The sequence below is a fragment of the Ischnura elegans genome, chromosome 9 (genome assembly GCF_921293095.1).
Source record: "Ischnura elegans chromosome 9, ioIscEleg1.1, whole genome shotgun sequence".
In the NCBI taxonomy this organism is placed as follows: domain Eukaryota; kingdom Metazoa; phylum Arthropoda; class Insecta; order Odonata; family Coenagrionidae; genus Ischnura; species Ischnura elegans.
In genome coordinates, this window is record NC_060254.1 from 44,293,091 (window position 1) to 44,316,722 (window position 23,632).

The 23,632-nt window shown below is 36.6% G+C and overlaps 1 protein-coding gene across 1 annotated transcript in view; it reads left to right on the plus strand.

Moving 5' to 3' along the window:
• The window catches only part of LOC124165654 (metabotropic glutamate receptor 1-like), a 396,224-nt gene that overhangs the window by 317,585 nt on the left and 55,007 nt on the right, over positions 1-23,632 (plus strand). The window contains exons 5-6 of the mRNA XM_046543129.1: positions 14,116-14,507; positions 21,147-21,316. Of these exons, the coding sequence (XP_046399085.1) occupies positions 14,116-14,507; positions 21,147-21,316 (562 nt within the window). The remainder of the gene's footprint in view (positions 1-14,115; positions 14,508-21,146; positions 21,317-23,632) is intronic.

Sequence of the window (23,632 nt, forward strand, 5' to 3'; positions counted from 1 at the left end):
AGAGGTTTTATACTTGATTAGTTATTCTTGGAACCACATTCTCCGTGTGATAATAGGCGTTTTAATAATATTTAATTGCTACGTTAATATTTTGTGCATCTACTTTTGAGGCCATGTCTAGACAAAAATACTTCATCTATTGACTATATGGAAAAATGCCTCCTAAACCATGAAAACTATCGTGGTTAACTTAGTTCATTGGTTAATGCGCATAGGTGTTTTATAAAAGCATATTTTTTTTCGAAACAGAAGTTTTAACTCTTGAAACTTTCTAGATAAGAAATATCATCATTTAAAATTTGAGTTAGAGTTTTTCATGTGTAACAGTTATAACTTCTCCATCTCATTTTACACACTTAATTAAAACGATCCAAAGTGATGTGGTAGAGGTAAGGGTCAATATGTTCGAGTGCTTTCGTGAAATTTATAGTTCCTCTTGTGAGTGAATTTGGAACTATGTAAGTATATATAATGGGAAACATTGAATAAAATCGGATTGGCTGAGATAAATCCGATGTCTCTTTATGCTTTTCGACTTTCCATGGAGCAATAAAAACCGTGTTGAACAAATTGAAAAAAATATCTAATTGAAATTTTTGTAATTAACGTGGAAAATATAACCAAATATCCGGCACTCATGAGTGCTACTAGAAGAATAAATTATTACCCTTTTTATGTTGAGTATTTAATTGAAGAGACTTACTTTGAATTCCATTGTAATTAGTGAGCTTGAATTATTCATGTTTATTCATGAAGTTGGAGTAAGAGCTGTTTGCTCTTTTAAAGAAATGGTAAAAATGAATGGAGGAGTTTGGAAACGTAGATTTGGTATTTTACGCTAAAAAGCCATACTTAGGCTCATGTCAAGGTTCAATTATCTCCCTTGTAACAACGAAAGAACACTGGCAGCTTTCATCAGATTTCAAAGGTTAGTTGAATTTAACAGGGCCTCATCTTCCTCCATGTTATGCAAAACGTGTTTTCAGCGCTTTCAGTTACCAGGTCGTGTTTTACCCTTTGTCATTTCATGATCGTACTTTGAGAAAGGCCTGTCGCGGGTGATTATAATGAGTTACTGCGATTAATGTTTAACGGAATTTTTTTTTCGCCACTGAAAGAAGACACAGTGGAGTGTTAAGAAATTAGAGGACTTGGTTTTTTAAATGGTTTTGGCCTGGGTCACTGCTAATACACCGTATTTTGAGGTGGCTTGTGTTCATTCAGAGGGAGCTCTAACACCAGGGCTACCTCTCTTTCATCCCGCTCTCAATTTTTATCTGATTATTTGTTTTTTATCATATGCAAAAAACGGTTGATGGCTAAATTCGTAAAGGTTAACTTTTTGAAATACTTAGTCTCTACTGGAAATATCATGAATCAAAACCAGGCACAAATTGTGCGAAAAATCCACAGAGGAGAAGAAAACCATTCACCTTGTCCGCGAATAATTTTTTTCTCTGTGGATTTTTCGCACAATTTTTGCTCTGCGGGTGTCTCCGTAAAGTTATCATCGTGACTAGTCCCGATATACTTAAATCAGATGTAAATTGTTTATTCGATTCTCAAAAAACATTATTTCTAGTACTGAATTTTACTAAAGAATTCCAAGTTTAATCAAACAAAAATAGGCTAGGTCCAATCAGTCATCCTCATTTATTCAAATAACAGACATTGTAGCTTGCATTTACATTTATATTGTTACCTAGTTACCGGAATTGTTCTTAGTAAATGTTGTACCAACAGCTGGGACGTAACGAGACCAGTTTCACGTATTCTTCAAAAAATGTTTTAGTATTTTGTTCTTATATTAAAGATTTAACTTATTTACAAATTTAATAAATAAAGTCAATATAGTATGGGATATAATTGCATTCATATTTTATTTTCGAATTTGGTGACCTGTAAAAACTCATTTGACTTTGGTATTAATTGATATTAATTCGTTTTTAATCCGAGTTTTTTTTTTCATTTTACGTTTCTCATGAATAAGAATTCACTTCATTTTTCACTGAGTGACAAGTAATCCGACTGCTACCTAGTTTATCTCTAGTACGTCTGGTAACAACGTTCTACTGACTTCTAGTTATTCTTCCTCATGAATCAGGTAATATTTTCAACTATTCCTGATCTTCTGTATCGCAGGTTTTCTCCTTTTAGTGGTTTTTAAAGATTACCAATATTGTTGATGTACCACTAAATCAAAAAAAATCGAAAGGATGGCCACGTGAAACTATCAGTTAGTGTCTAGCAAATATAGCTAGTTTGTTTGCTGGAAGTTCTTTCCCTGAAATCGTTCAAATATACTTAAAAATCACTATACTTTTAGCGGCCTTATTTCAAAACAATACTTGATTGAAGAAACTCCGTTCCATAAACCGGACGAAACTCAACAATAGGAATTCATTTCTAGCACGAAAAATTATTTTCTCCTTGTGTACTTTTTACAATACTCATTCCTTAAAGATGCTACACAGCAATGTCGTGGTTATTAGATTATCAGTTTGCATGGTGTATGAGGAAGGATATCGCGTGAGTGAAGGACCTATAAAATATCTGTTGCTTCTCGCTGGCAGTGCATGTATGAGTAATATTTTCTACATTTTAGGGTCATAATTGTTTCAAGTCAATACGGCGGTTATCAAATATTTTTTTCATCTATATAAATTGGCTAAACGTATGATTTTTGTCCGAAATATTCATAAAATATCTGTATGCAGACAAAAACTAAGAATCAGCTTCTTTATTTTCTGGATGTAGTCAAATATAACAATCCAAGTAGACATTGTTTAAATTAACATTATCTAACCTTTAATAAAATAAAACGCCATTTCCGTAAAAATTAATTTTATGTTCATTTAATTTTATTTGGTGCTTAAGCTAGAAATTATATGGCAATTGTACAGTACGGAATAATTGTAACTCATTGTCAGTGAACAATGAGGTGAATTCTAATCCATGAGAAACGGTGTTTTTAAGAGAGAATGTATATCAATAAAGCAAGGATTACAATTTAGTAGCGAGTGATTAAAGACTTTTTAAGGCCATCGCGATAAAGAATGACCTTCATTCTTTTGTATCAAAGTGTGAATACAAGTGACCTGCTGCTATGACTGAATTTCTCTATTTATCTTATGTTCATAACACTCATTACTCTGTGTTTACTCCTACTCTTCCGCTCACGCGTAGGTCACTGAATCTGACGCTAATCATTCGCAAATATTTACAAATCGAACTGTTCGTTGGTACTATTTCAAAGCGCCATTCCCTGTCTCCCCGCAATTCAGAGCATTCTCATGATTTTTGGAACAAATATCCCGAGGGGATCCTTATTAATGTACGTCATCGCAGTACCATACTCATTGAAAATACCGTATCCTCTTCAATTATTATTGAAGCGGGTTGCGACTGCATAATGCGAAGCAAACACTTTGTTCGTAAATGTTATATTTTTAAGTTTTGATAATTTAATCTATATATATATTTGATTGAAATCTGTATCCTGCTATATGAGCCGACCTTGCCGCCATTTTCAATTAACTATAGTACTTTGACTTCAGATAAAGCACTAATCTGTGAATAACCTCAAAAAATAGTTTTGTAAGGGCGTTTAGTTTTATATTTTTCCTGAGAAAGCTAATCAATTTTATAAGTCTTATTATGAACTTCATTTTCTAATGCTCCATAATGTTAATGGTTGAATCTCAATTTTATTACTGCCTCATTGCCTTAATTTTAGAAATAAAATGAGTAAAACATTTTCACATAAGATTCCAAATTCTTTAAAAAAATTACTTGTTATCTTTATGAAATTATGAAATCATTTCAGGGTGGATGTGGTGGAAACGCGATATATATTCATGATAAAATGCAAATAACAAGTGGTAATTTCCACACTATATCCATGATAATATGTATATTTATCCAAGTTTGGATATTTCACGGATATACGTATGTAATTAATTACTCATTTGGAATATTAACCGTAACCAAGCCCAATTAATTCTTTTTGGTACTTTTCCCATCATTGCTGATGTATCCCATGCACTCCGGTTTTTCATGCAACCACTCAACTCCACGGCTGAACCCACTGCTTACTTGCACCTTGCTGGGCGAAAATTAGAACTCATCGCTTCCCTTTGCCATCCGGAAAAACCTGAATCTTCCCAGAATTAGCATTCGCCCAGAATTTTGCTCGCTTCGCCCTGTGCATAGGAATCCGGTTGGCTTCATCGTGGTGTACTACGACTCGCAATTACGTGAAAATTTAATTGGAAGCCTTGAGTTTAAGATTTCGAATTGGTTCGGGCGGAGAGAACTCGGAGGTATATTGGATAAATGCAAATGTCGCCCAGTTTCTGGGTTTCAAGTGTCTTATTAATGGAGGCGAGGTTCAAGAGTTTGAAAAATATACATAATAATATTCATTTAGTCATTATTCTCCGAATTTCACGGTTTCCGATCCCTTTCAACGTGAGATTAAAATGAATTCTTTGGTTTAACTCCGACCATATTTCGAGTGAAGGAGTGTTTTGCCCAAAAAACCGCTTTTGAAGTTTTTCGGTTCAAAATTTCATTTTTAATACTCGGCCTACTTCCAATTTGCATAATTAAAATTAAGTTCCCTCGTGCCTCCGTTTGGTTTTTAGTTAGAATTCTGGCAGTGTTTCGCGCCAAAAATATTCCCTACCGTACGGAGTTTGTAACGCCTCGCCTCTTACTGGTGCCCTTTCATATGTTAGAAATCCTAAACTTTTCGTTTATTTTGAACTTTCGTAATTCCCCGTTGGGCTTTCATTGTAGTTCAAGCATGGTTTTATGCTTTTAAAAAAATTCAAAGTGAGAATTTACTCATAAAAAGCCGAGTTATATATACTTAGTACACTTTACGTACGCTGTGAATGCTTTTTTCTCCAACTTTAAGTGAAATATCAGGAAAATATTTATGCCATAATTAAATAATAACTTTCTTTCTTGAGTAAGTGAAGAGTTCTCGGGATCGCCACCGGATCAGGAACTGCATAACTGCCGACGTTTCGATGCCCATCGTCCTAAGTCTCTTCACTAAGTCTATTCGCCGGCAAAGCACGAAATCTTTATTTTCTTTCTTGAGATTAGGAGCTTCATTCCCGCCGTCTGGAGCAGAATTTCTTCGGACGTTTTCAATTCCCATTCAACTTATTTGTAAAAAGTCGAGGTAATATGTCCTCCTTTCAATACCTCTCTTATCCTCACACCAACGTAAATGGGAAAAAATCGATTTCGATTAAAATCGAAAATCGAATTATAACAGTTTAAGATCGAGGAAATCGAGAGCGAGCCATGATCCTTAAGTGTCGATCCAAACTCGTGATATTTCAATTTCGATCTCGACCATTTTGTTTGATCTCAGCTGCCAACCACCGGCCTGTGATAGCGTCATCCGTCCAACATGAAATACTTTTCTCCAAGGCCGATAGTGGAAAGCTATGCCCTCAATTGTCAAGAAAGTATCTCAATAGTTGATCTTTCCTAAAACTTTATTAAAACCAAATGGTTCCAATCGGTGAATCCACAACTTGAATGCGCGTGCATTTCTAAATTTTTACGGCTAGTAATTCAAGAATATATTCTGAATAGAATTTTTCCACTGCTCAAATTTATATTTTGAGTGTTTTTCGAATGAATAATAAACAACTTTTATACAAAATGTTTTTAAGAACAGTCAATTTTATTCAATAAATAGATCTTTTGGTTCAAATTTCGATTTTTGTTCGAAAGTTGACCATTTAATTTCGATTAAACATTATCGATTGCTCGAAAAATCTATTTCGACCGACATTCTCCCATCAATTTACTAGCGTGACTTCAATAAAGAGAAAAATCGAAGGCAATCACGTAAAAAGAACGGTTTAAAAGCTTCCTATTTTCTCTCATTCACGGAATTTTCATACCAATAAATCATGTAATTCTCATTTCACCCCGAGAGCGAGCATATTGCTAATATCTGTGAAAATAGTGTGAACTTTAATTTTTATTTATGTGGTTTGCTAATTCTCTATTTTTGTCTCGCGATGAAATTGCAACGTGACCAACTCTACTGATATGTATTTAATAATATAATATTAATATAATAATACCTACTTAAGTACTATTAATACACTATTAAAATAATTTACTCTTTTGGAAAGTGTTGTGGAGTCGTATTCGGTCATATTTTTAAGTGTTTACAAGATCGCATCATTGGTTAGCTTTGGTGGAGCACATACCTTTCAACATCGTCCACACCCGTTTAGAGATCCGCTGTCCTCAGTCAGCGCCGAAACGAGCGTGTACAGAACCTTCTACATTTCCATCATTCACTTTTTTTACTGCTGCTCGGCGAGCGTGTTTGCTAGACTGCCAGTAAACAATGATGTTGATCAATAGGCATCGTCACCGCAGCACTCGTGTGTTAAAAACACGAATGAGCACGTTCAGAACTCTGTTGTAGCGACCACGCTGTTTTTCAAGGAGTTTAAATATCTGTCACTGAGGCAGCTGTGCTTCGTGCTTCATAATTTCCGTAGCCTCTCGGCTGAAGGTATTTTTTTCGACTGACAACCGGAATGCTGAACATATGGTTGTAGTTTTTTTTTATTTAGCACGCGTACTGAGCTACCCGCAGCGGGCATTGATGTTTTAATAATAAAAAATCTCACGCTTAGTTTAAATTGCATTGTATCTATGCCAGGAAAACTCTTTTCCGCTTAGATTTACGGTTGATAGTAGCTATTTTCTTCATTTTTCCTACGTTAATATTTCAATTCATCAAAAGTTTCTCGAAAAAATAAATTGAGAAGGTACGATACGCACAAGTTGATGAGTGAGAAGTAGAGTATAAACTTTATAGTGTAGAAAAAAAGCGTGATCTGTATCTAGGTAAAGTATTCATACACCATTCCATATTTCTTTCTTTTTTCCGCAGAGATTCAAATCCGTATTTTATTTGCCTGAGGGAGGGTGAAAATGAAACTTTGGGTGTTCTTAATTGTGCGTTCCAGTTTTGCCATTTTAACGAAACCTACCTATTGATTGTGAGCTGTATTTATACACTTTGGAATGTTTCCATACCCTTTTAGCCGACGCTATGGATACATGTCACGGGATGTTGGTTCCATAAATTTCGTAATGAATTTAAATGTCAAACGGCACTGCTTGGAAATGATGCAATCGGTTCCAAAGCTTTGCTTGGGCAGTTCTCCGATTCTGTTCAAAAAGGGATATCTTCAAGAGTTAGATAGTATTTTAATGATAAACGCAATCATTGATGTCGATGTTTCATATTATGTATAATTATTAATATTTATTTATTTATTTATTTATTTATCATGTTTGCTTGAAGCTACTCAAATTCAAGGAGTAATGTACTCTACCAGCAGTTTTTCAGTAAAAACCTTTAAGTTTTAACGTTAACGTTTCCCTAATGTAGTAGCCTAGAGTTTATTACCTTTTTTAAATGACTCGAGGCGACGCACAGTGGTCTGAAATCGGAAAAAGCTGGACAAAAGTCCAAAATTGCGTTTTTTGAGGTAGAGACTAAAAACTTGGCGTATATACTCACAAATAGTTGGTGATCACGGTATAATAAGTTATTTCTCCTATATCTAATCCGTTACTGAGATACAGGGGATCAAACATGACCAAATTTCCAAAAACACGCCCGATCTCGTTTTTCTCCGAAAAACTTCGGAGTTAAACTGCTGGTAGAGTTTTTGAAGGATTTTAATGCAGTAAAAAACGTTATATTCCAAAAATATGGTACTTTATCTACATTTTCCATTATTTTTTAACTTTTTGGTTAGTATTGGTGCAGTATAATGTCGCAAAATGGCGGACCCTTTTTTCTGGCCAAATTTGACATAAAGTAGACAATATCTTTAGTTTAAGAAAAAACATATCTCCAATTTTTCCTCAGAGTATTTAATAGACATCATTTAAGAGAATGGAGCAAAAATCTTTGAAAAAAGTTTGCCCCTTCATTAATGAACGCGATTTTTCGATCGCGCTGCACGTCCCGGCTCCGCGACACGGGGGCCTAGAGACTCGGGGACACCGTTGGATATTTCACTTTGTTTGGAACTTAATTATTTAAAATCGTAATTTTAAGCACACTATACAGTCTCTATTGACCCAAAATACTTAACTGAAGACATTACTAGAATATTGGATCGATATACTTGGTTACTGAACGCCGTAACTCTGGTAAACATGCTTTGGTTTCGAAACCTAACTGAATCATTACACTTTTTCTTTCACTACGGAAGCACATTAGGAACACCCTTTGGGTAGGATTTAAGTTTTCTCGCGAGGCTTGCCATGCACAGTAACCAGGAAAGGCTGCAGCCCGGATTCTTTCACTAATTCTTTCCCTTTTCACCCACGCCGAGGAGGAGCGTGCGAAAAGGGACATTTTATGATACCGCGCGGCCGTTGAGGGAATTTCCGAAGGGGTTTTTCCAAAGGGTTTTTTCCGCTCCCTTTCCTTTTTAACCATGCAATATTACCACGAGGAAGTTTTAGTAATGATGGGATTGAAATGGTTAAATAGATTTTTTTACCTTATTTTTTAATAAAATGGCGTATTATATATAAAGATGGAAATTATGAAATAGCATTTTTATTCTTCCATTGCATGTTTAACTATTGAACATCCCATCCAATGTAAATTATTTAGAGAATATACCTCAATTAATACTAAATCAAAAGACAGACCAATAAAAATATTTTTCAAATTTGATGAAGAAAAAGCAGGATATACACTCCTGAAGGGAATAATTTGAAATCATAATAAACATGTGTACAATGAAATAAGGAAAACATGCTAACTATAAATCTTACGAATGAAATAAAATTAATTTTAAACACCTAGGAATAAGAAAATGTACAATATTGATGTTGCCTAATACCACCCTGGGTGTTAGTAATTATGATTATTGTTTGAAACTTCAATCAATTCAATACTTCAGTCCTCCGAAGAATCTTGGTCATCACCACTATCTGACTCTTCTCCTTCACTTTCATCTAAATCTAGTAGTTCCCTCAATTCTTTATGCATTTTCCTTGATATTTTCTGTTTTACTGTTAGGGTTGATGAAATAAATGGATCCGACGTAATCAACAGTCTTTGAATGAGATCCTGATTAGTGGCCACTCTTGAGTGCTTTCTAGTGAACCTTTGACGAAATTTTCGGGAGTCCTTATTTCTAGCTTCCAATGCCTCTTCGGATAGTTGCCCTAGTGGGAGAATTGCCTCCTTCGCAATTTCTCCTCCATGCATCAGCACTTTATGGACCGTGGTTGGCATATAATACCATGGGTACAGGTCCACGTACAGTTCCGCTGTTCTCCGGCAGTAATCCGAGAATACTGCATGATTGAGACTAATTCCACTAGATATTGCCCTTAGAATTATTGAAAATTTTTTTATAAGGTCAATATTAACTCCTGTAATGAAAATATGAATAAATTCGCATTAACCACAATAGAATATTCGAAAAACATAAGAAATTGATATTTTTATCACAGTTCGTGCGTATAAACAAACGTAACTTCTCCTATGCGTGGCTATTACTCTGAAGTGATGTTCACTTAATACAATTACCTGTTATATCAGCGGCCAGCTCTGGAGAATCGAAAAAACGTCTTGCCGTATTGCCATCGTTGGTGTTTCCTGAGCCAGGCCTTGGCACATCCACAATTAGCCCCATCCTTTCTCTGAACGCCTTCTGAAGACTATTTTGTAAGATGCATTTCTGAAGGGGAAAGAAAAATACCCCTTTGGAAAAACCCCTTCGGAAATTCCCTCAACGGCCGCGCGGTATCATAAAATGTCCCTTTTCGCACGCTCCTCCTCGGCGTGGGTGAAAAGGGAAAGAATTAGTGAAAGAATCCGGGCTGCAGCCTTTCCTGGTTACTGTGCATGGCAAGCCTCGCGAGAAAACTTAAATCCTACCCAAAGGGTGTTCCTAATGTGCTTCCGTAGTGAAAGAAAAAGTGTAATGATTCAGTTAGGTTTCGAAACCAAAGCATGTTTACCAGAGTTACGGCGTTCAGTAACCAAGTATATCGATCCAATATTCTAGTAATGTCTTCAGTTAAGTATTTTGGGTCAATAGAGACTGTATAGTGTGCTTAAAATTACGATTTTAAATAATTAAGTTCCAAACAAAGTGAAATATCCAACGGTGTCCCCGAGTCTCTAGGCCCCCGTGTCGCGGAGCCGGGACGTGCAGCGCGATCGAAAAATCGCGTTCATTAATGAAGGGGCAAACTTTTTTCAAAGATTTTTGCTCCATTCTCTTAAATGATGTCTATTAAATACTCTGAGGAAAAATTGGAGATATGTTTTTTCTTAAACTAAAGATATTGTCTACTTTATGTCAAATTTGGCCAGAAAAAAGGGTCCGCCATTTTGCAACATTATACAGCACCAATACTAACCAAAAAGTTAAAAAATAATGGAAAATGTAGATAAAGTACCATATTTTTGGAATATAACGTTTTTTACTGCATTAAAATCCTTCAAAAACTCTACCAGCAGTTTAACTCCGAAGTTTTTCGGAGAAAAACGAGATCGGGCGTGTTTTTGGAAATTTGGTCATGTTTGATCCCCTGTATCTCAGTAACGGATTAGATATAGGAGAAATAACTTATTATACCGTGATCACCAACTATTTGTGAGTATATACGCCAAGTTTTTAGTCTCTACCTCAAAAAACGCAATTTTGGACTTTTGTCCAGCTTTTTCCGATTTCAGACCACTGTGCGACGTGAGAAAACCAGTAGAGTTTTACTATTCAAACTGTCGAAATTAAGGTAGTTTTTTTCTGTAGCCATGATTCCTTAATTCCACTGCATAATCCTTATTAACCTTTGAGAAGATATTGGCCGATTTGGAAAAATAATATCCGCATAATAAAAGCAGGTTGGCTAATTATCTTGAGTGTTAATACATTTTGCTCCGAGAACGATGTAGATATGCAAGAGAACCGTAGCGCCAAACAGTTCGCTCTTAAGGGGATATTTCGGCAACGTCAACGGGTTCTCTAAAACTCATGCGCACTATAAACGGATTTTTACCAGGATATTATTAGCAGTTCAGGTGTGTGTATGTAATTAATCATAAATCTCACAACAGAAACGTTAATCAATTTTTATATGGATCAGAGTGAACGATCCCATTGATATTAATTCCTTTTTACAATATTTGTTTTAAAATATCCATAATCGCGTGAAATGGGTAGATAGTTTTGAAGCATAAAGCTTTTGGAGTATATTCTCCAGACGCTGGAGGTTATCTCTGATTGTTAGTGATGAGAATATATACTTTACACAACGGCATTAATTAATGTCATATGAGCCACATAAATAGTACATCGTGGTACTTCTGGTTTTCGGAATGTTCTACTAACGAATAATGTATGGTTAAAATAATTTCCTGCCCTCTATACTAAAATCATACGAATTCAAGTGCTATCTAAAATATTTACTGAATGAATCCATTCCCGTCAAAGGTTTTTTTCCTAAAGAGTCAGAGACGAAATTATAACTTACCAGAAAATAGCTGTAATATTTAAGTATACCTTTTGTGGCTTCAAAAAGTATTTTATAGAACATTGACCACTTTTTCTTGCAATTTATAGGACACAAAATATTGGACACTGGGTAAAAAAAATATGTCATTAAATTTTGCGTCATGAGATCCCGAATGCCTCAATGCCCCTAAGTAATAATGCCGATAACAGCTATAAAAAAGTTTAGCATTTTAATTTGTATGACCTCAAAAATCATATTTAGGTATGAGTGCGTGCACAAAAAACAACTTAGATACAAATCAGTATTCTACGTCACTGCGCTAAATCATAGTCAAATTAATCGGCCTTGCGTTGATGAAATATCCTCTTGAGTAGCAAAGAGTAGAGGTCACACTGTTCACACCCTCTCCTCTCCTCGTCTAACAATAGAATCTCTCAGATCGTGTTAAACGACGTGCAGTGGCAAAGACTCTTTTCTGTTGCCGGGAGAGGAGTCACAGATGTGTCGCACCTCACGGCCCCGACCTCTCAGTCTCAGCAAACGGAATGAAAAGGTCGCATTAAAAGAAAACTTTGGAGATGAAAAAAAGGTTTTTTTATCCCACTGCCTGCTAGCTTCTCGTACTTGTGTGACACCTCGGCGCGGTGATGTATTTAAGTCGTGAATGATAAAAATAAACGTCGTCACACCAGGGTTGAGGGCAAAAAAGTTACATTTTTTCAGCGTTTAAGTCTCTCCCGTGGTCGCTGGTAATCCGCTTGCTAAACGTTGGGTGTTTCTGTAATCGCTAATTAATGGTTTTCCTCGTGTCTACCTGAATTTATGCCCCAGTGGATTCCGTAATTTATCCTGCTCCTCTACTCTTGTTATTTATATTTCCTCCCGACACTTTTTTTCGCTCATTTTTGCTGATGTAATGGCAAATTATTTCTCTACGCGAACGTCATCAACGCTCTGTGAAGACAACGTCCTTCATTAAATCGTATTATTCACGTATTTTCTCATGAATGTACGTATAAATGAATTGAACCTTCAACAACCCATGTGGTTAGGTATTCGCGTTTTTCAGACGAAAACCTGCCGTCTTTGTTGGTTCGCGAAGATGCGTTGGTGGGGTGGCTCAGTTTGCGTTATTAAGCGTTACCAGGTAGTAGTTTCTTCTCTTTCTCGAGAAATATGCACACTATTGACTTATAGTAATAGACTTATGATTTTCTCGGCTATTTTGCTGTATATTTGTGAAGAAAATTTGAAACGCCAATAAGGGATGAATTTTTTATTTAAATACGAAAACAAATACAGTCTCTTCCTTACGTAAATGCATTCACATACGGCAAGAAGTTAATTTTGGGAATTTTTGGGAAAATATATTCTTGACTTGTAATATGAAATTCGTCTACGACCCTTTTTTCTTGTCAATATAGAGTCTTAATTAAAAAAGAAGAACTTTGTGCTTTCACATTAATATTTATTCACAACCATGGTTTCAACGTTAGACGTCATCATCAGGTGAACTCTACAGAGGTCCATCACATCCTTTTATGGTAGGGAGGATGGTAATTAGGTTGAACGGATTGGTCAACAGAGAAGAGGGAGGGGAAAAAAACTTGGTCATATGGTATGAAAGAAGTTAGGGGGAATATGGTATGACCAAGTTTTTTTCCCCCTCCCTCTTCTCTGTTGACCAATCCGTTCAACCTAATTACCTTCCTCCCTATCCCTTCTAGCCTGGTATAAATGGATGTGATGGACCTCTGTAGAGTTTACCTAATGATGACGTCTAACGTTGAAACCATGGTCGTGAATAAATATTAATGTGAAAGCACAAAGTTCTTCTTTTTTAATTATGAATCGCTTTCACCAAGTTACGCCTCAGACAATCAATATAGAGTCTAGTGCGCAGAATGAAATTAATGCGGCATATCGTACAAAAACTCTTAAAAATGCCAATTCGAAGTTTAGAAGAAGAAACTAAGGTTTCAGTGTTTTTGGCTTGGGTTTTACGGTTTTGGCGTACTTAGTTCGCTACACTTCCCTTATCTTCTATATGACCCTCAGACTAATTCTTCCAATTTCCTAGATTTCATTCATGTGTTTTCTTTGTTTCAATAGACGAACCCATATTTTTTTATCCTTCCACATTTGTGCTTTTAAAAAATGTATGAGTTTTAATTTAACTCAATTTTCTCCCAGTTTCTCTCTCTCTCTCAAGCTTTTTTTCCGAGTATTTCATTTTCACCGAAAATTTCTATCTTGTTCCCATCAGAATTGTTTTCAGCGGCTGCAGAGAGTTCATTTTTTAGTCGTATGGCCTAGGTTTTTGATACTGGAAGCGATGTTCACAATTTATTTTGCATTCGGCATGAGTTCCGAAAGATAATCCAATTAATAACTGAGTGATTATTTGCCTCTGGTCCACGATTACCTTGGAACGAAGATGAAATAGTTAAATTTTCATGGGAAAATTTTCCCAATTTTCTCACCTCCAGGATTTTTTCTCCTTGGCGATTTATCAGAGCGCCTCTACTGTTTACATGATCGAAGTTTTTTATCTCCTTGCAGCGATGGCTGGGCCGATCGCAGCGACGTGGTGGAAGGCCTGGAGAGCGAGGCAGTGGGAAGCCTGTCCATTCGCATTCACTCTCCCTACGTGAAGAGGTTCGACGAGGTCTACTTCCAACTCAACCCGTTCACCAACGACCGCAACCCTTGGTTCAGGGAGTTCTGGGAGGAGCGCTTCAACTGCACCATGCCGCCGGGGCCGGAGAGGATTAGGAGATCGGCGGCCAGCCCGGCATTCGGCGACGAGAACGCCACCACCTCCGAGGGGACGGGCGAGGAACCATTCTTGTTCTTCGAGGAAGTGGCGTCACCGCTCGTGGGCAATGCGACGATGAGCCCTTCGATAGGGATCCCACCGCCCACGCAACCGCCGCGGAAAGCCAATTGCACCGGTATGTTCACATTTTATCCCGACTTACAGTAAGTCCTCAACTTCCATTCGCTTTAAATGATTCATTCTCCAACATCCGTTGAGTACAGTTATCCCCATCCAGCTCCGGGCTGTGCCGCACGTTCGAAAAATCGATCTTAATTTTGACGGTCACCATTCATTTCTACGTAACACGCTTGACAGGCTGTGTTTTACATGCGGTGTAAGTATCTCGTGGTAACTCGGTGTTCCTTTTTTATAATCCTACATAAACACAAAAATTCGACGAAAAACAGGGCTCGCCATTTTGTATCGTGTCGGTCCCAAATATAATAAATTACTCTTGAAAGTTCACGCGAATTCACATCTATAAACTGCTTAATAATATTGAAAAATTTCGTCACTAATGAACTAATATAATAGGTGTGCCATTAGTTTTAACATGCTGAATTTCGATAAAAAATTAATGCGGGCAAGTTTTGCGAAATTTGCTTAACTTTGAGGCTGTACGTATTTAGTTTAAAAACATAACCTATGAAAAACAGTGTGCGTCAAAACAGGCACTAATATATAGACAAATATTGCGCAAAATTTGAATTTCCATACTTAAAAAAACCATTTTGGAGGTTTTGTCCAGCTTTTTTTTAATTTGAGCCCAATGAGCGGCGTAGAGTACACACTAAGGGCCGAACGCGCGTGACAAATTCCATGCTGTGACGAATGTTTCCCATATTATCGCATTAATTGCATATTTTTCTCCGGATGCACGCGTTTGAAAACGTTTCTTAATTGAAAGCGTGACAAAATATGACTTCAAGAGTATCGTGAAGCTGATTACATTCTTCTTCGTCCACATTTTGTTCGTATATTGGTTATTTATCGATAATAGAAAGGATAATTGTCAGATGATGCTTACAAATTTTTAAGGTGGATACCCCCTGATATTTTTAAGTACATACTAATTTTAATAAATATGACTATGTATCAGGAGCATTCCGGGGTCATGTCCCCATACACCTTTGGATACACCCCTGGCGAAAATTAATGAGGAAAACATTTTTGGTTGTTATCTTTGCCTTTTCCTTGTCTTGACCTCTGTTTTTATCTTTAAAATACCTACTAAGCCGGTGAAACTCGGGCTTCTATGTCAAATTTCATATGTGGAACATACTATGTGTTTTTGTTCTATTTTTACGTAGTTTTCTCTCCTTTTTCGTCCTATCTTTTAAGTTCTTTAGATATGCCTTCCCATTCAGGGCGACATTGGTGGTAAAACCTTCCATGAAAATTAGAAGTCTTACTCCGGGATGAAATGATAATGGAAATTTGGTAATTGGAATGTTACGCCAAGTTATTGGACTGTGGAAGGGGAAGACAGGGTAAGTTGGCAGGAGTTCGATTACGATCGGAAGTCTTGGCTTGCCTGATTTTATGGGGCCTAGGTTGTAACTTGCCATCCTTTGTCTAAATGGATTTCGAATGTATCCGCTTTTGACTTCCACGTGTGAAATGTTTGCATAGGCGAGCTGTGGTAATCATTTGGACTGGGAGGGCTCTAATACTAATTGTCACTTGCTGAGTGCCGAGTTTAATTCATGAATTCCACGTGCAAATGCTGGTGGCAGTGCAATGAGAGATGCTGAGCACGTGAAATTAGCCTGTTAAGCATTGGTTGCATTGTAATGAGAGTAATATGTCCAAAACAAATTGGTAGAAGAGGAATATCGTTTCAAACAACTATTATGTTCCATTGTTAAAATCAATTCACCATAAAATGATTCGATATTGTTGTTTTATTAAAGAGGCCGTCCGAAATAACATTAGTTGGGATAGAGCCTGGGAAACCGGTAAAATTCATCAACATAGTGGCTAAAATACTCAAAATATCTTTATGAAATTGATTTTGGCATTATCTAGGATCCTTAGTCGGTTAAGTCAGTGTTAAAGAATGTGCTAACCACATGTTATCGTAACAGGATTTAAAAAAATCGCTAAATGATTTATTCCCCCACCAGTCTCTTTGTAATTTTTGCGCTAATGTTATGATAGTTATTTGATTTTTTCCGCTCCATTCGAATTGAAAACCTCTTAGTAAATTTTATTTGTCCTTGGGGAAAAAACTGGCTCCTAATTCTAAATGCGTAATAGCATATCCCCTCACATACAGAGCGTATTACGAAATAAACTCTACCATCAGCTATCAAATCGGTCTTCGGGGTAAAAACTGTCTGACTGTTTTTGTTATAGAGCAGTTCCTGATGTGTGAAGCTCTTACAATTTTGTCAATTTATCAAGAACGTCGTCTTATCGTCTTAGGTATCAGTTTCCATCTTAGAAGTTTAAAATAAAAATAGTAAGAAAGAAGTATTTTCCAGCGAATTTTCAGCATTTAGGACATGTTAAAATAGTTCTTGGAGTGTAAGTTAAAGTTGACCTACACTCCAAGAACTATTTTAACATGAATTAAACGAGGTCAAGATAAGGAAAAAAAAATAATTAGCATTTAGGACGTCATTATAGTTCCAGTACGTAACCGCGCATAGAGTCAATGGATCGCTCGCGGGAGTATAAACAGCAACGAACCAAGTGAGGCCAATACTCGAGGATCTAGTGACCCGCTTGAAAGAAATTCGTGACGTCATCTAGCTATCTGGGAAAGGGTTAAGGCCATCGATTTTCTCGACAAGTAGGTTACAGATCGAGAAATGAAAAATACAGTCCTCCTTATTTTTCAAATTACTACAATTGGCTAAATTTCTCAATTTGTGTGGTCGATAATATACGAGTCCATTACTTGCCTTAAATGGCAACCCATTTCAATTTTATCCTGAAGTTTTCTATCAAAATATTCAGACCGACACTCAAGTCTACCCCAAGTGTCGCTGGATACTAAAATTTCCAGCTGTATAACGTCTTCTTAGACGAGAAGCTTTTTTTTTTGTTTCCGAACTTCCTTAACCTACTCCCGGCGGTGGAAAATGCAAATAACTTCATTTACATTTCTTCTGAAAGCCATTCCTCTTCTCTAACCTCAAAGGTTCTTGCATTTTCATCGAAATGTTTCTTTGCTCCGCTTTAGGTCGGAGCACGTAATTTAAATCGAACTTTACCACTTTTTTGTGCGAGAGTCATGCATGCTATATTTAAGGGAGAAGTCATTTTGGACCGAATTTAGCTTTGCAAATGTCTATCACTAACAATTTTTAAATTCGGAAACTTCAATGTTCGTTTATTCTTCTTTGATCTTATCTGTATCAAGAGTCGCTCTCTATACGGTTGTATATCCCTGTATTTTCATGGTGAATGCAATCTTTAAGGTCAATTGGCATTAAATTTAAATCGGTTTCTTTAAATAGGTTTACGAAACGATAGCCTAAGTTTTAAAAAAAACTTTACAGATTGGTAATATTTAGAAAGACTCGTAATATGAAGAATTTTTAATGTGATTAAATGTTTTGCCTATTTCAGTGGTGGCCTTTATCGTGAATACGAGGTTATTGCGCTCCACTGCCGATGATGTATTCGATTAAAGCTTTATAAACTTGACGTATGATTTTAATAACTACAAGTTTCGTCCCTGTGTGACTAGTTGTTATTAAAATCATATGTGAAATTTGCAAACAATATTTAATATGAAGCAATTTCACCAAGTCACGCCTCAAACTGTCAATTTCTACAAAAGCTTTTATTAATTTTTCGATCTTATATTATAAATATATCTGAAAATGTATGCCTTTTTGTTGAAGTCGCTGTACGCTATGACACTAAAAATTATGTATCATGGCGTGGCTATAATACCTCTTCCCGTATTATCATATTTTTCAGCAACTAATTGACAAACAATTAGTATTTCCTGAGCACTGCCTTTACGTTTTCGCGAGTGGTAGCTCAATTGCGTAGATGCAAAATAAAAAGAGGCGTCTAGATCCAAGTTGTGTTTTTCGATTATATTTTTCCATGCCGCAGCTTCATATTTATTCCTAGTCATAATAGTTTTGCTTTAGTCTCTCTGACTTTGCCTAAATTTTTCTTTCTGTGAATTATTTTTGCTGATTCTGAAATATTTTAGATTTCTTATTAATGGAATATCTCGCAGTAAGGTTGAATTATTTTTAACTCGTTTTGTTCTGGCTTTAATTGACATCTTTGGCTTAGATCTATAGAGCATACATTTGGAAATAGAGTACACACAAAGGCTTGCATGATTCAATGTTTCAGTCACTTCAATTTTCCCTCGATACCCTATGGTCACGGGTGTTCGTCTAATGCCTCTCCATTATTCATGAGTTCGCAGATTTCCCGTCCTCAGCAACTTAGTGTGTAATCAGTTACATGCAAATGAGTCCCTTTGCGCCACTTACACGTGGTTACTGCATTCCCACTTTGGCTCTGGAGTGCGCAGTCCATATCATTCTGGTCATATTTTTGAGCTTATTTTAGCTTATTCGCTGTCTAAAGTTTAGCTCATTACGGATGATGCCTCTGGGTACTATAAATTTTGGCCTCAATGAAAAGTCAACAATGAATTTTCTCAGAAAAAATAATGACTTATATTCAGATATCAAGTTGATTAATAATAATGCATTAGCATAAATTAAGAGTGCGTCGATCCAAGTTTTGTTTGTATTACATTTTTCATGTCCGAATTTCATGTTTATGCAACCTTATAATACGTTTTACTTTATTGACTTGACTACCAATGAAGCCTCTCATGAATAGGATGAAATAATTGATGATTTTTTTATCTTTGTAGTTCCACAGTTGGTGTCTGTAGTTTAAATTTATGGAGACTAAATTTGGAAACGAAATGCATATACTTTTGATTGAGAAATCAAATATTAGCGGGAAAAATCATTTTTATGCGTTGAAATTGGAGTGGTTAAATATTTACATATTATTAGCAATAAATTTTTTATCAAAGTAGCTTAAATTCTCCAGACAAGGGCATGATATAAATTGTTTCCCAGGAATAGAGCTTGAAAATTATTTAATATCACCGTAAAACCGTAGCGATGGTATATTTTTTAAATGTCTCCGCAATAAATATCATTTAGATCATGCTTTTATATTACATTTTACTTTGGTGCATACATAGCTCTCAATTTGTCCGTACATTAGAATATTAGTTTTTGTGAATTTTTCATTTAGCTCGCAATTCCAGTAGGTGTTGCTCCATAGCCAGTGCAACCCCCGTTCTTTCTCGATTCTATATATACATTTCTTCTAATATTTGGAAATATATATTAAGCTTTGCACGAATTGTAACTTGCGTAATTTGTGAGTAAATACCTCTCTTTCGTTTTTATTGATTTTTGGAGATATATATGTCCCATTTTATATTACTTGATCTCATTTTCGATCCAAGTTTCATGTATCATACTATAATATCCGCTCCTCCATAAAAGCAGCATGATGTTGCAGTTTTGTACTGACGCATTTGGGATTGCGCTTCGAGTTTGCCATTTTCTTCTCTTTTAAGGGATTTCATAGCGAGGGGTCTCTATTTTTTCAATTTATCTTCTTTGAGAAAAAAGATGGCATCATTGTGAGTAGTTATGATGCGAAATGGAGATTTTTTTTCGTCTATCTATATTTCACCCGGCTAGGGTTGGTTCTCGTTTGAGTCACATTACGTATTGGAGCGTTGCCATGCCTCCGCTGTCATCTCCATGGGCGCCTTCATAATCAGGAAAAGGACGCATCATCTGTTGCGCCCATACAAAGCGCTAGCAGCCTGGCATCGCTCACTCCGCACTTGTTGATTGCTTCAATTCCTTACAACGGATAGATATTGGCGACGGAATGCTGAAGGACTTAGTGAGGAATTGGAAAATATGATGTCTGCTAATAAGGCTTCTTATCTCCACTATTTGCATTACATGTTATAGAAACGGTATTTGTGCTACAAAATCTTGTGAAAAAAGTCTTGCAAACAAACGTCTTTTGGAGTTTAGTGATCGTAGGAGACGATTTTCACCCTTACCTCTTTGAGTCGTTATCTGGTTAAATTAGCTGCTTACAATGTAAAGCATATGAGTAATAAAATGAGCCCCGAGGACAAATATAAATTAAGTGCAGAATCAATGAAATCTGCATAAATTATTTACCGGAGAAAATTCTTTCTATACTTTCGGCTCATTTCGTCTTCTCTTGTATATAATGAACAAATTTTGAATTATTTGGTCAGAGCATCTTTATATGCGTCAGTGAATGCTGTTCTTCTTTTGAATGCGGACGTTATGGAAAAATATCTGTTCATTACTTGTTATTGCCAATATTTGAGGGCAAAACGCGCTAATCTTTGAATCTCAACGAAGAATACTGTTATTTATAGTTATTTAATAGTTATCTATAAATTTGTTCTCTGATAGTATTTTACGCTTTAAGTCCTTTCCAATAACACTCAGTGGACGGTTTCTTTTTATATTTTCAACATCCATTCGCCATACCACTGATCACTATTTTTTAACAGCCTTATCAGCATGACATTCTTGAAAATCTAATTATTGGATATTAGAGAAGGGAAAAAAGCTTCTCTAAGTAGCTTAAAGTCACACCATCGATATTTGCGTGCATCTCAACGTCTGAGTGCAATTCTCTTCCGTCTCTTTCTGGTTTCACTCCTGCATCGCGGATCTTCACCCTTCAAACCGGCGGCCAGGGCAGGAACGGCTGAGCGACAAGTATCGCCAGGACCCGAAGCTGTCGTTCGTCATCAAGGCCATCTACGCGCTGGCGCACGGCCTCCACGGACTGCAGCAGGACGTCTGCGGACGCGGCTCTCGTGGCCTCTGCCCGCAGCTCTTCCCTTTCAACGGCTCCCTATTCAAGGTGAGGTGTAGGATAAAGTCAACTTTTTCTGGAGAGATATCGTGGTACAGCATATCAAATGATGATAATAATTATTTTAATACTGCAAAACATGCACAATCATTAGATCAACCCATTAATATTTCCCTCTGGGTTACCCCTATGAACGAAACCTGTAGGGGGGTAATCGAATACCGTGCAAATATTTATTGGAAAAAGAATGAAATATTACAGTGATATACATGGTGCAGATTTTTACAGCAGTAAGCATGCAGCAGACTTATTTTACACAATCATTTTACGAATTAACTCTACACGTTCATGTTGTAGAACAATTTCCTGTGCATTTTAAAATAAAATTTCAATACCATCATATTCAAATAACCATTTTTAATTTTTATTTGATAATAACATAATCGTTTTTCTTTTTATATTCATCCGGTGGTAGGTGAGAGATAAATGCATGAAACATCTCTGTAATGTGAAGCCTTGGGGTAAAATAACTAATGTTATGTCGAGGCTCCACTTATACTGCCTAAGCAGTGTATTACATAAGTTACCGCTCCGCAAGTCATTTTTAAAAAACACTCTGTAAACATATAAATACCTTAAGGGTAGAACATTTAATTTTCGAAAAAGTGGCAATGAACTAAGATATCGTACTTCCCATTTTAATTTATTTCACAGCTCCACTACACTTGTTTCGATAGGGTAGCTATCATCATATGGTACCAGTTACTAGGCACAGGTATTCGAACCGGTCAGTACCTGATTGCTTAAGTATATTTCACAGCTCTACTACACTTGTTTCGATAGGGTAGCTATCATCATATGGTACCAGTTACTAGGCACAGGTATTCGAACCGGTCAGTACCTGATTGCTTAAGTATATTTCACAGCTCTACTACACTTGTTTCGATAGGGTAGCTATCATCATATGGCACTATTTACTAGGCACAGGTACTCGAACCGGGCAGTACCTGATAGCTTTCCTATCGAAGCACGTGTTGTCGAGCTATGAAATAAAATGAATTGGGCAGTTCGATATCTTCGTTTATCATGTTATCATGTGAGAACCAGGGATGTGCGGTGCATAAAAATGCTCCGATTTTCCAATTTACCGATAATTTCTAAATACACCGATTTGCAGATATTTTCCGTTGTCCTCGGCCGCTGGTATTTTTTTCGGCAAACGATTGGAAGGTTTAGCATATGGTGGCACTTTTTTAAATTTGCATTCTACTTTTCCATTTACTTCTATATATCGATTATTCCTTTTTCTAACTGCTGCTCGGCGTGCGTGTTTTTACTAGACTGCCAATAAACAATGATGCTGATCAATAGGCATCGTCACCGGAGCACTCGTGTGTTGAAAACACGAATGATCACGTTCATAACTCTTGTTGTAGCGACCACGCTGTTTTTCAAGGAGTTTAAATATCTGTCACAAAGGCAGCTGTGCTTCGTGCTTCATAATTTCCGTAGTCCCTCGGCAGCAGGTTTTTTTATTGAAAACTGTAAGGCTGAACATATTTTGTACTTCTTTTATTTATCACGTGTCCTACCCGCAGCGGGCATTGATGTTGAAATAAAAAAATTCCACACTCCGTTTCAGCCGTATCGTATTAATGACGGCGAAACTCATTTCCGCTTGGATTCTCGGTTGGTAGTAGCTATCCTCACTTTTTTCATGTTAATATTTCAAATCATTACAATTTTGTAAAACAAATTCATGATTTATATTCTCAAATTGGCGAGTGAGAAGGTTATAAAGTTTTTGGCATCGAAAAATTGTGATTTGTAGCTAGTTAAGGTATATTCCATTTCCCTTTCTCTTCCCCGCTAAGGTTCAAATTCGTATTTCGTTTGATTGAGGAAGGGGAAAACCCCTGTGTGATCCTATTTTTGCATTGCTGTGTTTATTTCCATTTAAGCGAGTTCTAATTATTTTTTGCGGGCAATTATATCGAAAGGGGATCGGGTTGGTGTGATGGCTGGAATATTTGCTTCCCACCCTGAGGATCCGAGCTCGAATCCCGGCTGTGGTAGACACTTTTTCAGGTATTCGACGAAACGCTGGTAGATGAGGAGTTTCCATGTTGTACTTAAACGCACTCCACGTTTAACTTAAACCCTGAATTGGAAGGACAATGTAAAGGAGGGTGAAGCCTCTGTATTATCTAAAACTCCCTCTGTGGTTTACTCGTACCCTGAGGAAAAATTACTAGTTTTTCCGTTGCTTAGAAGAAAATAAAAAAAACCTTTACTATGTGAAAGGGCTGGAGTGATAGAGAATTGGCTTTTCACTCAGTGGGTCCGAGTTCAAACCTCATCAGT